Below are 16,644 nucleotides of genomic sequence, written 5' to 3' on the forward strand. Positions count from 1 at the left end.
CAGCCTGGGAAATGCAAGAATTGCGGTATGGAAGGGCATGGCCGGAACACTTGCACAAGGCCTTCGGGTGTTCCTTGTGGAAAATATGAAACCCTAGAATTATGTGTTGTATTGATCTGACCCTTGTGTAGGGTATATATAGGAGTATAAGAGGGGTAGAGACTTGGAGTACAAGACAAGTTACATGTGGTTTAAACTAATTATATCTCTATCTCCTTATCTCTAACTTAAACCCAATTATATTTCTAACATTCCCCCTCAGTCGTAGCGGGAGTGAAGCGGACGAGTACGACTGGATTTGAAGTCTTGCGCTTTCGTCGTCTTCTCCGCTGCGCCATCATCAGCTGCGTCTTTGATGGGTTGGCACCTAGGGCGGTGACTGCGTCCCCTTCTGGTGCCTTCATGCCTTCTCCTCTATTCCCTCCCGCAGTCACAGCGGAAGTGGCGTGGACGCTAGTGACGACGCGGACGCTGTTGACTGGAGTTGCTGCCGATGAGTTGTTGTAGATGTAGCCATGTGGTCGATGTCGAGGTAGCCGGTCAGGGTGACGTAGCCGTGGTCGATGGTGTGGTCATCGCGGATGATGAAGCCGCACAAAGCCGGAGGCGCAAAAAAAGCGCTATGATGGGGCTGCAGACGTGGACGATACACCTTGCGGATGTCAGAGGGTCCCGTCGACGATGAGTCCGCCGGTTTTGCCAAGACCGGAGGAAGCCCATCGAGCACACATCGGTTTTGCCAGAACCGTGTGGCCGTGTAGGGTCGTCACTGTAGTGACACCGTGTCGATGCAGTCGTGTTGTCGTGGATGACGCGGTCGATGCCGTCGTCGTGGTCGCGTCTTGCAGAAAAATCTGTCAGAGGACGCTAGTTGTCCATCCTGTGGACGAGGCGGTGGCGGTGTGTCGACGATGAAGTTGATGAAGACCATGGCGATGAAGTATCGGCGGTGCAACGACATGTCGACAATGATGTGTCGTTTGGAGGCGTCCCTCGTGACAACAGGGTGTCGATGTCGTGTCGTGCTGAAGAAGTCGATGAAGAATTGCATCTCGTTTCACACCGGCCTGGCGTGTGAACAGTGCATATTGAGGTAGCTTCTCGTAGGTGTGGTCGATGAAGTATGTTGGCTCGCGGACGGGCTAGTCGTACAGGTCGATGAAGTGGCACAGGGTCGATGCAGAGGTGTCGATCGGTGGTGCAGATGTCGATGCAATTGCAGCAGGCCGGCTCGGTGTAGATGTGTTCGGCTTGGTGTAGTTCGGCTTGTTGGCGCGCAGGAGGTCGATCAAGTCGGCCTGGTGGAGATCGCGTCCGTGCGCATGCAGTGTAGTCGATGCAGATCGTAATTTGTGGGCTTGATGCAGATGGTTCAATCGCTCGATGCAGTTTGCCATCGCGGTGCAGATCGTTGTTGGCGTAGTCCCGAAACAGAAGTCGATGTAGATCCGATCGATCGAAGGCGCCGGTACTCGTCCGTAGACGCGTACGTGTAGACGAGACTGAAGCTTCATCTGAGTGCATGTACGTACCTCAGGCTGCTGGTTGCTTCGTGTCCCACGTCCTGGGAGGCTGCGCATGCACATGGCCAAGTGCATGAATCACATGCGTGCGCATCTGTTGATGGAGCACTGCGCGTGTGTGCATCCACCTCCATGACAAGCTCGCCATAGCCGTCTCTGTAGGTGCCGAGACAGCGCCGCCTTGAGTCGCGGCCGTATAAGCCGCGCATGCGGCCTGAAAGTGATCTGGACGAGGATTTCTACACAACTTTCTCACCAAATTTGAGGGTTGAGGGATTTATTGGTGGTGGCTACAGGAAACTAATCTACTGGAAATTCAAAATTTGTGTAATCTAACCTATGAATCGATCTAATCTATAGAACCGATCTCATCTTTGATGATCGGGTGCCCCGCCCCCAGGGAGAGAAGATTAATCTCCCCGGAGGCGGCGAGCTGCGGAAGTGATGGAAGGTCCTAGGATCGGCGTCGTTGGACAAACCGCTCTAATACCATGTGGAAAATATGAAACCCTAGGATTATGTGTTGTATTGATCTGACCTTTGTGTAGGGTATATATAGGAGTATAAGAGGGTAGAGACTTGGAGTACAAGACAAGTTACATGTGGTTTAAACTAATTATATATCTATCTCCTTATCTCTAACTTAAACCCAATTATATTTCTAACATTCCTGAAAAATGATCACTGAATTTTCTATTTGTAATTTCTATTGTTATTTTTAACGAGGATTTTCTAGTGTGTTTATGTGAGCATTGCTCCATGCTTGTTCCTCAGTTTCCAGAGGCATGTTACGTACTGTACCCGAGAGCAAAACCTTGTTTAGATCATCTGTAATATGGTTGGTTAGCTGATTGTTAGAGCTATTGTTTCGTCGTGTTGGGTGTTTTAGACGTTTATCTTAATCGTACTTGTGGTCTCCTCATTCAGCTAGTGCTGCGGCTGATTATGTTGGCCAAGTGCTTGTATGCATAGTGCGTTCATGACGACACTTGGCCAACATGCAGTACAGCGTATTGGTTTAGCCCTGGCTGGAATTCAAATTTCGAACAGCTTGACAGTAAATGCAAGTAGTGCGAATACAGATGGCAGTGTGGCTCTGCGAAACGGCAGTACACGGTAACAGCAAAGAATTACCTTCTAGGCAGAACATAATAAAAAAAACGGCAGGCGAAAAAGCAAGATTTGTTAATATGAGATAGACCATTACATAAGCACTCGATGTCTAGACTCTAGACATAAAACTGGGACAAACAGGCTTAGTGGTAGAGGGAGGGAGCCACCGTACCCTTCCATAATTTCGGCAGTGCCGATACATATTTCGTGCACACATTACGGCATTACTAATTTGCGGAACCACGGTACATAGCGACGACGAGCAACAGAACAATCACAGTGAGCATGATGTTAGTAGCTAGCTGCAAACATAACAGCTACGATTGTGAGCGCTTGGGATCCGGAAGCAGCAGCCATGGCGGTGACCGGCCTGAAGAGTTGATTCACCAGCGCCGGCTCGGTCGGCGGGGGTGGCTGATTATGCTACTGGTTGTTGGGAGGAGGGGGCTAGCTGGCCCGTAAAGTTGTCCTGATGACCTGGGCATGGTGTGAAATACGACTGCGCGGATGGGTGACCGCCGGCTTGCTGCTTGCTGCTAAGCACGAGCAATCTGCAGAGGAGTCATCCTGCGTATAGGTACGAGGAGGCGGACATGCCGGCTGAGATGCAGATGGATAAGCTCAATGGAAATGTAGGCGAGTGGATGAATGTGGGTGGCGAGTGGTGGGAGATGCATTTATGTTGGGGATTTATGGTCCGGCTACTCGGGACGGCTCAGAACTTAGTATGAGCCGTGCGCCAAGAACCTGGTCTGCAGCCACAGTGCGACGCTCCGTCGCATTCCATTCATTGCGTCGCTGGGCTGGCCTATTACTGGAAATATACGTCAAGGAAATACAGCACGGGGCACATATCCACATGCAAGCTGGCGGTGTGGATTTCGGGAGCATCTGAGCCCGAGCTCAGAAATTGATATCCGACGTCTAGCAGCTTTAATGGGTATCATAAATCATAAGGCATTATTAAATATAATGGAGCAAACAATCAATCTCACAATAACATGCATCAAGTACCAAGAAGCTGTTTTGTGTTTTTTGCAGTCATACTCCTGGGTCACCTAGATCCTTAAGGTAGGGGAAAATTATATAAGCATAATAAAAATAGGGTGGGTTTGAGTGTTTTGTGGGTTGGGCCTCATCCTATGCTTGGGCCGAGCGATTCGTTCTTGAGTTCTCCTGGTGTGCTGTTGGGAGTTTTGTTTTAGAAGAGCTTGTTGGGGGGAGCTCCTATCTGCCGCTTATTGCGGCAGACTGTCGGACAAACGCACAGGCGCCCCCGACTGGGCCGGCCCACTGGTGAACGAGTGAGGCGAGCGGATGTGCCAACGCTCGACCACTGTAGCGAATATAAGTTTGCAAAAAAAAATGGAGCATTACAAAGGATCAATCACGAGACCTCCAGCAAACAAGCTTTCGTGCTAGCTACCGTACATAATGAGAGGTATTGATTACATGGCAGCGCAAACCTATAAGAACAACACCAACAGAGATCCTAACATTTTCTTTTTCCCTTTTTCCATTACCCGTTTTTGAATTTTTTGTTCAGAATTCCAGAAAATGTTCTCAAACCTGAAATTTGTTCACAAATTCAAAAACCTGCTCCTGTTTTTCAAAATTTTTTGCAAATTTCGAAAAATGACCATGTTTTCAGAACTTGTTTGTATTTTATAAAAAATGTTCAAAAACTTCAGCAATTCTTCGCTTTTTTGGAAAAATGTTTAGGGTTTCAGAAATTACTCATGTCTATAAAAAAGGATTATTTGTAAAATGGTTTAATGAAATATGAACCGTTTTCACTCAAACATTTCCTAAGAACGTGAACTTTTTTATTAAAACTCTAAAAAAAATTTGAAAACAGGAACAATTTTTGAAAAACTGGAACTTTTTTTGAAACTCCTGAACAAATTTGAATATTTAAATATTTTCTGAAAATTTGCTGACAATATTGAAAACAGGAATGTTTTTCGGAAATGCAAATGTTTTTTGAAAACATGAACATTATTTGAAACTTCCGAACAAATTTCAAAACCTGATCAATACACGAACATTTTTTAAAACTCCTAAATAAAATTTTAAGACACGAACACATTTGAAAAAATAAAATGAAAAGTAAAGGAAAAAGGAAACAAAAATAAAAAATAGCTGAAAAAAAGAAACAGAAGAAAAGAACCAGGAAAGATAAAATATAAAAGGAAATAGATACGGAGAAAAACAGTTCAGGAACCTCCTAGAAGGTTCCCAAAACCAGAAAAAAAACAGCTAGGAACCACCTAGACGGTTCTTAAAACTGGGATCGATGAAGCGATGAACGGGGCCAGATCATCGCTTGCTTGTGAACCTGCAATTGCTCGGCAACATAACGTAGTGCGTGTCATATAGGTTTTTCTCTTGTTGGAGTTATTCACCAGAGATCTGCCGACGCATGGCACATCACTGTCGGCTGCGAAAATTGGCCCCACCATTTTTCCGTATACACGGTTTTTGTATAAATCAGAAACTTTTTATATATTCCTCAAAAAAAGAAACATTTTTTATATACACATTCAACATTTTTAAAATATTTTTCTATCCGCAATTAATATTTCTCAAATGAACGATTAACATTTTTCAAATTTGTAATCAAAGGGATTTTATAATATATAAATATATTTAGAATATTTGAAAATATAAGCAAAAGTAAAAACAATAAAGCAAAAATGCAAAAAAAAACGGATGAGAAAGGAGCGCATGAGGCCTGTGGTCCGCGCTGCGCAGGCCCATTTCGGCGGCTGTTTTTAGGCGAGACATGCTACTGCTTTACGTCAACTTCTCAAAAAAAATACTGCTTTTCGTCAACGAAGACATAGTCACGGCCATCCTGTTGTGGCTACAGAACTGTTCTCTAGCAAAAATAACAGAAATGTAGAGTAACCAAATATGCCAACTGGGCAAAGAGATCCATTATCAGAGATTAGAGAAGGGCTACCAGTTAGCAATGCCAACTGGGCACAGCCTAGACCCTACAGAGGTTTTTTTTTTCCTCGATTCCTGCTGCTATCGAATTGTTAGCAATTCCTACCAAAAAAAATCTGATGCGAAAGAAACTGCAAAAACATGTTAAATCATCGGATTCCAGGCAAGAAAAATATATTGAATAATTACCGAAATGGAAACTGTGATGGCATTTTCATCTGTTCTTTCTTACAAGACCAACTGATCATTGTACATGAACCTCAATGCAAAGGGTACATAACTACCAGCCACTTGCAAAACAAAAAACCGTGCAACACATAAAACTATATCACCTAGGTTATGCTGCACGAGCGTGCGACAACCTAACCCAGTTCTCCCGGCATGTATTTTAGGAGACCGAGCACAAAATTCAATATACATGACAAACATACAGGGGACAGTCGACAAACACACACACACACACACACACACACACACGATTATTCAACGCGACAATGTGAAAATAGAGGGTGTTCTTTTTCGACAAAGGGTGAATTTTATTGGCTCAAAATGGAAGATCAATAGAGGGTGTTGTGCCGACGTGATTTAATTATCTTTGGTTTGGAATGTCCATGGACTCCTTTGGAGCTGGAGGGGCCTGCAGGCAAAACAACCAGAAGAATACTTCACTTTATTTGTCAGATTCCATCTTCTCATGAGCCTTGTGGCCTACATATTCAAGCAAACATACCTGAATAGGCCGCAATATATCTTCCAGTTATGCGGTGATCTTGGAGAAAACGGGCGCATATGTAGGTTTTCGCCCCAACGCCGTTGAATCAATTTAGACAATGTCGGATGCACGCTCGAGGGGATGACCAAGCAAAGTCCCTGATTAACAAGGAACAATGCTCACTTTTCACACGTGTACACCCACTATTGATAGCTCACTGCGCAATACCGAAACTGTAATTTAACTTTGTTGGTACTGAACACGTACCTGTGTCTTCCTGACAGTGCAACTTACAATGGTGTTAGATTTTCGCGCAGGACCTGTATAGCAGGACCAAGCAAGGGTATCACCTTTAACCAAAGTACTCGTGATGTTCTCAGTAAATAAGACTAAAAGTTGGAGAGAACAAGACTTATGGTTTATTACCTTCATAAAGTTACCTTATGATCGCAAGGCTTATGGTTTATCACCTGCCAAGACAAGGAATTCTAATAAGCAAATTGCATAGGCACAATACCTCTCAGTTGCATAGAACCTGTCTTCTGAGCTCTGACGGAGGTTCAAGCTGAGATAGTACACAGAAATAAGCATTTCTTCATAAACTTGCTGTGAAGATGTCGATGAGTAAACAAAAATGAAGGAAAACAATGCCGTTGGTTACCAAGTTATAGCACATAGTTTCTGCACGAGGTTCAGGGATTTAGTCGTGTGTATATATATGCATGTTGCGACAATAAAAGAGTGGTCGAGCTAATATAGGGCATTTGATATTTTCTAGAAAGGGGATAGGACCCTAAAGGATAATGGGCAAACCGACAACCGACCGTGCCCCTCCGCGCTCCGCCCTGCATCTAGAAAGCACTGGAATAGGAGCATGCCAGCGAGACCATTTTTACATTATTATTTTTAGATCTATCCTTTTCTCTTGGAATGGAAATAAAAAATACGCCAATTGGGCCAAGAGATCCTTACCCGAGATGAAGTATGTTCATACAAATGAGCCTAGCCCAATCCCATACGGTTTTTTTTTCTTTCAATTTCTGCCACCGCTGAGAGTTGTTATTGTTTCCTGCTATGTTTTTAAGGCGTCGCCTAAGCGTCGCCTAGTCGTCGCCTAAGCGTCAAGGCGCCCCAGGATGGCAAGGCGTCTACCCCGCCTTAGACAGACATGAAGTGTACGGCTGTGGCTGCCCTAGTTCTGGCTGCTCCTGGGGCTTGGAGATGACGGCCCCGCTGTCTCCCGGCACCATGAAGAGGAGGGAGGACTGGGGGCTCCTGGGGCTTGCTGCTGTGAGGGAGAAGGGTGGGGCCATGAAGAGGAGGGAGGGAGGACCAGAAGGGTATGGCTTCGTGGCGGCTGTGGTGGGAAAGAAGGGAAGGAGATAGTGGAATTAGGTCACGGGGGTGTATATGGCCACTAGATGGGCTTTTGGGCCACTGGGAGGTGCATAAGTAGTGGCCCATCTCTCAGCCATTGCTCTTTTTCTAGTATTAATATGTGCAGACCTATTGATGACTCTTTTCCTGCAATGTTTAAGGCGTCGCCTTGCCTCGCCTTACCGCCTCGCCTTGGCGCTTAGGCGTCAGAGCGGCCCTCCTCCGCCTTATGACGCTTTACCGCCTTAAAAACATAGGTTTCCTGCAAAAATATAGGATATTAGATATTTTCTAGAAAGGGGAAAGGATGCTGAAGGACAATAAACAAACCGACACAGAACACCATGCTCCTCTGTGCCCCTCCCTGACATCTAGAAAACACCGGAATAGGAGCATACCAGCAATATTTTTTTTCCTCTTTTTTCTTTTTTGAGATCTACCTTTTTTTCTCTTGGAATGGAAATAGTAAATATGTCAACTGGGCCAAGAGATCCATTACCCGAGAGCCGAGATGGTCACGTGGTGATAATTACTGGGCCAAGCCCAACCACATACAGGATCATTTTTTCCCTCGATTCCTGTGGCCACCGAATTATTATTGTTTCCTGCAAAAATATGATTCCAAACGAAGCTGCAAAAGCTTGTTAATTTATTGTGTTCCAGACAAGAAAATATATTAAATAATAACCAAAATGGAACATGTGATAGTGGCATTTTCATCTCATGTTCCTTACAAGACGAACTCATAATCGTACATGAACCAAAATTCAAACACACCGAACTATAAGCCACTCGCAAAACAAATAACCACATCAAACATAAAACTATATCACTCAGGTTATGTAGCACGGGTGTGCTAACTTAACCCAGTTCGTCCTGTGAGTACTTTAGGGGGGAATCAAAACAACCGAGCACAAAATTTATGTACATGACATATATACAGGAGACGGTGTGTGCATGTCGCGCTTTTTAGTGGGCGACAATGTGAAAAAGTGGGTCCGGCTTCATGAGCAGGCGCCTTCTTTCTATCGCTGTGATTTCATCTGTATCTTTTGTTTGGTATGTCGATGGCCTCCTTTGGAGCTGGAGGCGGCCTGCAGAAACATGCTGCTTTTTCATCAGTCGGAGGAACCCATCAAATATTAACCAGAATAACTTCACTTCATAGTTTTCAGATTCCATCTTCTCATGAGCCTTAAGGCCTACATATCCAGCCGCAACCTAACCTGAATAGGCTGCAAGATATCTTCAAGTTCCGCGGTGATCTCAGAGAAAACAGGTCGTGTATGGGGGTTTTCGCCCCAGCACCGTTGAATCAATTTAGATATTCTCGGATGCACGCCCGAGGGAATCACCAAGCGAAGTCCCTGGCAAACAAGGAGCAATACTCACTTCTCTTACTTGCACACGTCCAGTCGTCCACTATTGACAGATGATGCACAATACTGAAACTGTAATTTAACTTCGTTGGCATCAAATGTCGTACCTGCCTCACTGACAGTGCCGCTTGCAATGGTGTCAGGTTCTCATACGGGACCTGTATAGCAGGACCAAGCAAGGTTAACAAAGTACTGATGTTCGATGAACTCAATAAGACTTAAAGCTGCAGAGAACACCAAGTTTTTACCTTTGAAGTGACCAACTCCCATAGAACAATAGCAAAGCTGAAGACATCTGCCTTGTGATCATAAGGCTTATGGTTTATCACCTGGCAGGACAACAACTTGTAATAAGCACATCGCGTAGGCACATACCTCAGTTGCAAAAAACCTGTCCTCTGAGCTCTGACTAAAGTTCTAGCAGAGATATTACACAGAAATATGTTTTTCCTTATAAACTTGCTGGGAAGATGTGGATGAGTAATAAATAACGAAGGAAAAACAAGGTTATAGCACATAGTTTCTGCATGAGGTTCAGGGAATTAGTCTTGGTATACGTGTCTTGCAACAACAAAAGAGTGGTCAAGCAAATATAGGATATTGGATATTTTCTAGAAAGGGGAAAAGGATGCGACAGGACAAATGAACAAACCGACAACACACCTCAGGTGCCATCCATCTGTAGGTGCCAGTTTCAGCAGTCATATCTCCCTGTTGCGATCGTTGACGAGAGACACCAAAATCTGCAATCTTCACGACCTGTTTCAAAAGAATAAATTATCATTTTACTAATATTGAATTGACAAGTGCATGGATTCATAACAATATGCATACTTGATCCTAAAAAAACAATATGCATACTTGACCATCACCAATTAATAAATTGGCAGACTTCAAGTCTCTATGGATGATGTTATTCTGGTGCAAATAATCCATCCCTTTCGAGATGCCAATAGCAATCTTAAGAATCAAGGAAAGCTCCAAGGTATTGTTATGCTTGTGAAGGAAGTCATACAGATTGCCTCCAGCCATGTACTCTGAAACAAACACACGATACAAGAGCCAAATATCAGTTAACAGGAAATTACAAACTGATTCATGATAAATAAATAAACTCTACACAGACTTCTTTTTAAGTGGGAGACAGAGGCCTCGGATTTCCACTATGAGAAACCTGAGAAGCAGAAGTTTGTATAAACAAACAGATAAAACGTAAGCAGCTGATCAGTGCAGGTATCCCCAACAGTGATCTACATGCACGCACAAGACGAAGACGTATCAAACTACTGGATGCCTTGCGATGCGCTAAATACTTCACTTGACATACCAAAATTTACAGACTAAACTACTTTGAACTGTCAAAAAAAAAACAAATAAACATCAAAACACACAAGCGGCCAATGCATGTCAGAGTGCTTTTGGGATAGAAACAAGAGCACCACAGTACCAGAAGCACTTGAAAATTGGCATTTGGCCCATACTAGCACATAAATGACATTGTGACTATAATGAATTATACTCGGTTCGGCAAAATGTATTTAGGTCCATATGTAAATGGTGTAGCATTTCCTATTAAATTTCAAAATGCAACTTTATGTAATTATGGAAACACATATTAATATCTCATACATGAAATAGTAGCTACCAAATGAAAGGCATGATAGGCTGACTGAAGGATGGGCAGAGACCTGTCGATCTGATAGAAACAGAGCAACAAGATTCCACCAATCAGACATCTCTTGTATTCTGTCGACTTACATCATGTTGCAGCATGATGCAGATACTCTTTACGTATGGGTGTAATAAGCAAAATATCACAACTTCCCTCTAGACTTATCTGCTCTTGAAATCCCTACCAAAATGCATAGAAGACAGGAGTTATCCCCTGTCTTTCGAGCTCAGTTTTTCTTTCTTTCGCTTTTTTTCTAAATCAAGCTTATCAAATTTGTTATTAATAGCTATTTAAGCATGACCTCCAATTTTAGTCACCAATGTTAATCATAGTGTAAATGTGCCCATGGATAACAGAACTTTCATGTGAATCTGCAACAACAAGGATATTGATTGCTATCCATACTAGAACAAGCAACATTAGTGTCTTACCCGTTACAATGAGATACTTTCGCTGTTTTGTGCAAGCCCCGTAAAAGCGAACGACATTTTCATGATTAACGCTCCTGTACATTACTATATTGTGTTAGCATCTTCTGCAATTAAATGGTTCAGTGAAGTCGATTATGTTTCACGGAAATAAGAAGCATACCTTAAAATCATTATTTCTTGCAAAAACTCCACTTTTGAATTATCGTTAACATGTTCAGTTCTAAGGAATTTTATTGCAACATCCACATCAAGGTAAGTTCCTCGATATCTGCAGAATGAAAAAGGAAGACTGGTTACTGAACTGTCCTGAAGATTCCACAAATCATAATATAGCTGCTTTCTCTATGTTTCTTGGCAGTGTCCCTTGTGAACCTATTTCATCTGTAAATATGCAAGAAAAAGGCATGCAGCCCACAGTAGCAGAGTAGCAGTTAAGTGGTGTCTGTCTTTCCTCCATTTACTAAGCAGGTGTTATGTAGTTCTTACAAGTCTCCAGAAGATCCGGACGCAATCTTTTCTACAATCTGCAACAGATCCCTGTCAAATTCAGATTCTCCAATCTTTTCTTGCAGCTCTGATATTCTCTCCGAGGCTGAACTTGTTAGATTCGATAATGAGGGCTGTGTACCACAAGGAAGTTAACGTTGTTAGGAAAAGGTTAGAAAAGTTGAATTACCAGCACCTATGTAGATACCTAAGAATGTGAAGCATTCACGTACGTAATGTAACGAAAAAAGAAGAGAAATCATACATTACGTTTTGCTGTCTCCTTAAGCTGCTGCAGCAAACCATCTGTCTCCTGCATATAGCGTCAGGCAATATTTTACTCAAGGAAATATTTGAAAGCAACTATGTGTAATATAACCTACAGATGCTTCACTACTCACAAGAATCTACAGGGCACATTGATAACAAATTGATAAGTGTAGCGATTAAGGCATCCGTTGTCAAGTGTGTAAAGTCAAAATGACTTCGGTTACTTCATCTTACAAAGCATGCACTCCAAATTCATGGGTAAATGTCAAAATACAGCCCTAGGTTTTATAACTTCGGTATAAGGTAAATACCTACTCCATACTTTTATCAACTAAGATGGTGTCCATGGTATTTTTTTATTTCATTGACAATAACTACGGGAAACACATAAACTGGTTTTCTTTTTTGCCAACTGGTACTGTTATGTAAACAATTACATGTGTCTTTCAGGATCTTCTCTTACAAGAATCGGAAGTTTTCAAGGGCAAGTTATGCAGTTCCAGAGATGTGTTGACAAACAGACTAGCAATATAAACAAAATGACTGCACATATGAATGTTATCACCAAGAATTTGTGAGGAGCTCTGTCGATCGAGATCTCCTTGGCTCTGACCCCCACACAAGCGACATGATGTAAAGCTGATGCGATTAATCGTAATGCTATCATAATTAATCGGTCACGCGTATAGATGTGCTCCGGTATAACCATGCTCCAAGTTTACCTCTGTTTCCCAGCCATCAACAACAAACACATCCAAACACAATCCATCCGTTGTGGAGAACACATGAGCTTCACGAATGTTCAATCCAAGATCCGACAGCAGCGTAGATAGCTACAAAATAATAATTGGATTTTTTTCTTATTAAAGTAGGTATAAGTAGTATGACATGGCAGATATGGAAGTGTAAATAGAAAGCTCATGGCAGATGGACTGATACTCCCAAGCCTTTACCTGACTAAGGAGCTTTGGCTTGTCATTGGAAGAAAAGATAATTTCATGAAGAAGGGGAATTTCTGTATCCCTCCTGTGAAAAATTTCATTGGCAGCTGAGGATCAAAGTTCATTGCTCATGCAGGTTTATGAAAAGGAAGCACAAAATACACCCACTTGCCAGACTATGATGAGATATCTTAGATAAGTAGTAGGCACAAAAGCATGGAGAAAAGACATGCCAAGTGATTTGGAAGAATTATTATTGCCAAACTGCACGAAGATAGCCTGCCCACCACCACTCTCCTAGATAGTCTTATGGTTCAGTATATCATTCCAGATTGAAAATGAAAACATGCTAGAACCTTTCTGTCAAGTTATGAGAAGCATTGGGCCACATGGTTGCTTTTTGAATTAAAAAAATTCAGCGACACCACGAGCTACCAGAAAAGTTACCACTGCATCTTTTGGGCAAAGCATCCATGGTGATTTACAAATCAGAATGAAAGCATGATTATATATTTCAGGCAGGGAGACAGTGGATAAGCAAGCATTTCAACTGAATTTCAGAAGTTGGAGGTGGAGAAAGACCTTGCGGAGATGGCCTCGAAGTCGTCGATGCCTTTTCTTCGCCCCAAGCTGAGGTCTTCCATGAGCCGCTCGTCAAATCCTTTTAACCCGCCGTTGCTGTTGCTGTTGCTGTTCATCAACGTATACAGACCTTGTCTTAGCAAGCAAGATTGTTTAAATTAAGCCCAACTGATTTTGTCTGGTGCCAAAATGAACACAAGAGATGATCGCGTATTTTTCCTCCTGTAACTTGAAATGATGATGAAGCAAGCGTAAGGCAGGGCATTGGATAGTGGGGATAACCTATACCTCAGATTGGAAGCCAGAGAGCCCCCACAATTACCGTTTTGATTCGGAGCAGAGTCGGCATCCGACGGTTTGTCGTCATGAAGGTACTGCCCATGGACATGGAGACAGAGCATGTATATAGCAGAGTAAGTGAGACTGCAAACATCTTCTTTCAGAAACACACAGGGACAACGTGTTGAATGGATGGAAGGATGGATGGATGGATTACCCGTAGGAAGCGTGCGTGGAAGACGGGGCGGTTGTCGGGGTCGGCGCACTCGGCGAGGATCCGGCGGTGCAGCAGCACGTCCTCGGCCTTGTTCACGTCCAGGTCGATGTAGTAGCTGCACCGGACACAGACAGACAGGCAGAGAGCTTGGTCAGAGAAACTGAAAACGCGGCCGGCGTGGGCAGGCAGCAAGGTGTGAGCTTTGATGTGGACGGCGGGCGGGCGGACCTGGCCGGGAGGCGGTCGTAGTGGTCCTCGAGCACGCGGTCGAAGAAGGGGTCGGAGAGCGCCTCGTGGTTGCCGACGGCGCGCAGGCGGTCGTAGATCTCCCGCCGGACGTCGGACAGCTGCACCCCGCCGCCGCCGCCGCCGTGGGCTGAGGCGGCGGCGGCGGGGGGCGGCCAGCAGCTCTCGCCCGCGCCCTCCCCGTCGCTGCCGTCGGCCATCCGCCCGCCCGCCCGCGCGCGGGGGCCTACGCGGCGGCCATCGCGGCGCCCTTTATGGGTGTGGGAGCTGGCGACTCCCGGTGGGGGGTGGATGGTGAGTTGGTGACGGCGACGTACGGCAGTGGGTTGGATTGAGGTGGGGTGGCGGGCGGGGGGAATCCGAGGGGCGGCTCTCTTGGCGGTTGCGGTTGCGGCCGGCGAGAATCTTCTAGAGGGCGGCGCCGGCCGGCTATTTATAGTTGCTCGCGAGGGGCAGTCCCGTACTTTGCCCCTGCTGGTGTGTCTGTCCTCCGCGACGACGCACGCACGCCGGCCGGCGACGAGGAGCCGAGCCGGTCCGAACCCAGGAATGGCGGAAAAGGAGGCCGGCCGGACGGATCCTCTGCGGCGCGGGAGGGGAGGCGGCCCGTGGGCCACCGACGCGTGGCGCGGGGCCCACGTGTCCTTATCCGGTTCGAATACCAGGGCCCACCCGCTGTTCCGGGCGTAGAGGAGGCAGAGTGGCAGACGAGAGTGGGCTATCCGGCTGGCCGGCCCCAGCCGGCAGTGAGAGAGGGGCAGGGGAGGATGGGGAGATACTGGTGGTCGAGATTCCGTGGGAGATTCCAGGCCCTTTGACCTCATCCGCTGGTCTGGTCTGGTTCAAGCCACCAACCACCGCCTTGCTTTCTATCATACACCGCCACCTCCGCCCAGCATCTCTTTGCAGCATCGCTTCCTTGCCGTTACTAGGAATCCCCGCGGATCACCATGGACATTATTCTGTGGGTCTCGACATCAGTCGGCCACCGCATTGTTCCTGTCGGCCGCCACCACCGGCGCCCACGTCATGTTTGGTGAAATAGCTTGCTATATTTTTCTTCCTTTTTCCTGCAGATTGATAATGTTCGATGGCAGCTACATGAGCACTAGTTTGGTGTTTATTCATGTTTTCTTTTGAGATTTTTTTGGGGTGCATTTACAGGCTATGTTGTATTTTATTTGGATATAAAATTATCAGAATTATGAATTAGAAATGCTGTAGAATTATGTGTAGTAGAACACATCCATTCCATTTCCTTTCAAGTATCTATTCAAATGAACAAGTTTGAATTATTATGATGTGAAATTAGATTTCAAATGTTGTTTATGTATACAAAGAGAAAAAATAGAAGACAGGAAAAATATAAGTGATGCACTTCTATGAAATCTGCCAAGTGAAACACAAGAGAATAAACCCACAGAAAAATTTAGGGGCTACCCATAAAACAATTTTTTTCACATAAAGCACAATGTTGCATGTCATTGATGAAGAAGAGGGAACAACTTTAAAAACAACGACTATAGATGAAAGTGCTCGGCTTCAGAGATCTCGTTGGCTCAGCCAAACATAGATGGTCTCCGACGTCCATTGCCATTCACAAAGCAAGGCAAGAGCAATGAACATGAGCGTTGACCATCTGCTTGCCACCCAACAACACCTCGTATGGGAATGAGGTGGTCCAAGGAGGATCATATCTTGCTAACCTGGCTTCAAACGCGAACATCGGGGCCTATCAGCCACTTGATCGAACTATGAATTCAACCGGTACACTCTGAAAGAATGATAATCCAAGAGGTGTGATACACAAGCGCCATCATCGTTGATCCCTTACAAGGTCTAGGGTTCCCCCCAACCTGATGAGCGAGCATGTCGTAATTATGAATTCAAGAAGGAAGCGGTACCTGCAAGCATCATCGTTGTTTGCCCAACCATCGAATGAATGCAAGGACTTATCCTGACACTACGCCATAGCCACCAACTCAAGTCTAGATTGATGACTGACATGCCACTTTCACCATTCCAAGTCCGACGAACACTGATGGCGCTGAATGCCATAACTGAAACCACAATTATATCCATAAGTGGGTTATGGTGTAAATGATAATTTAAATTGATTCTAAGCTTATGTGTTAAGTTTATATAAGGTGTGGGTTAGTCCAATGGTTGAATGCAAAGATGCATGTTGACCCCCACTGTCAAAGAGAGAAGGCGGTATACTCATTTTATAGTTCTTTTACAACGTGTTTGGCAATGATAGGGATAGGGAATAGGAGTTTAGGGATGTGAGTTTGTTGAGGGATTGGACACGGAACATCGCTTTTAAATTCCAAGTTAACTACACAAATTGTTGGTGGCATTAGGATGGGGGATAAAAAGCTTTCAACGTTGCCTTCCCTTGTGCATGCACCTAACAAGTCGGGTTTTTTTCCTGTCAATCCGCAACCCCCACTTCAATTACAAG

At 44.7% G+C, this 16,644-nt stretch overlaps 1 protein-coding gene across 3 annotated transcripts; it reads right to left on the minus strand.

Moving 5' to 3' along the window:
* Positions 1-8,325: 8,325 nt before the first annotated feature.
* LOC119366521 (serine/threonine-protein kinase STY17-like) lies at positions 8,326-14,704 on the minus strand. 3 transcript variants are annotated; one of them, XM_037632268.1, is made up of 16 exons: positions 14,163-14,704; positions 13,935-14,049; positions 13,727-13,812; positions 13,439-13,534; positions 12,869-12,941; positions 12,638-12,748; positions 11,911-11,958; positions 11,646-11,779; positions 11,320-11,427; positions 11,160-11,233; positions 9,918-10,093; positions 9,720-9,815; positions 9,305-9,385; positions 9,164-9,214; positions 8,904-9,044; positions 8,326-8,771 (listed from the first exon to the last, which is right to left on the minus strand). In XM_037632268.1, the coding sequence occupies exons 1-16, from the start codon at positions 14,378-14,380 to the stop codon at positions 8,703-8,705; spliced, it is 1,677 nt and encodes a 558-aa protein (XP_037488165.1). In that variant the 5' UTR covers positions 14,381-14,704; the 3' UTR covers positions 8,326-8,702. The 3 variants fall into 3 exon arrangements, with proteins under 3 accessions (XP_037488165.1, XP_037488164.1, XP_037488166.1); XM_037632267.1 differs by having other exon boundaries at positions 13,439-13,546; positions 14,163-14,702; XM_037632269.1 differs by lacking the exon at positions 14,163-14,704 and having other exon boundaries at positions 13,439-13,546; positions 13,727-13,861; positions 13,935-14,009.
* Positions 14,705-16,644: the final 1,940 nt, after the last annotated feature.

The sequence above is a fragment of the Triticum dicoccoides genome, chromosome 2B (genome assembly GCF_002162155.2).
Source record: "Triticum dicoccoides isolate Atlit2015 ecotype Zavitan chromosome 2B, WEW_v2.0, whole genome shotgun sequence".
Taxonomy (NCBI): domain Eukaryota; kingdom Viridiplantae; phylum Streptophyta; class Magnoliopsida; order Poales; family Poaceae; genus Triticum; species Triticum dicoccoides.

Bases quoted from the DNA above. Each gene is read 5' to 3' on its own strand.
- LOC119366521 (XM_037632267.1), bottom strand. From the start codon at position 14,380: ATGGCCGACGGCAGCGACGGGGAGGGCGCGGGCGAGAGCTGCTGGCCG. The intron at 11,959-12,637 runs GTAAACTTGGAG...CGCTATATGCAG, and splicing joins TTGATGGCTGGGAAACAGAG to GAGACAGATGGTTTGCTGCA. The intron at 11,428-11,645 runs GTAAGAACTACA...TTCATTCTGCAG, and splicing joins TCCGGATCTTCTGGAGACTT to ATATCGAGGAACTTACCTTG.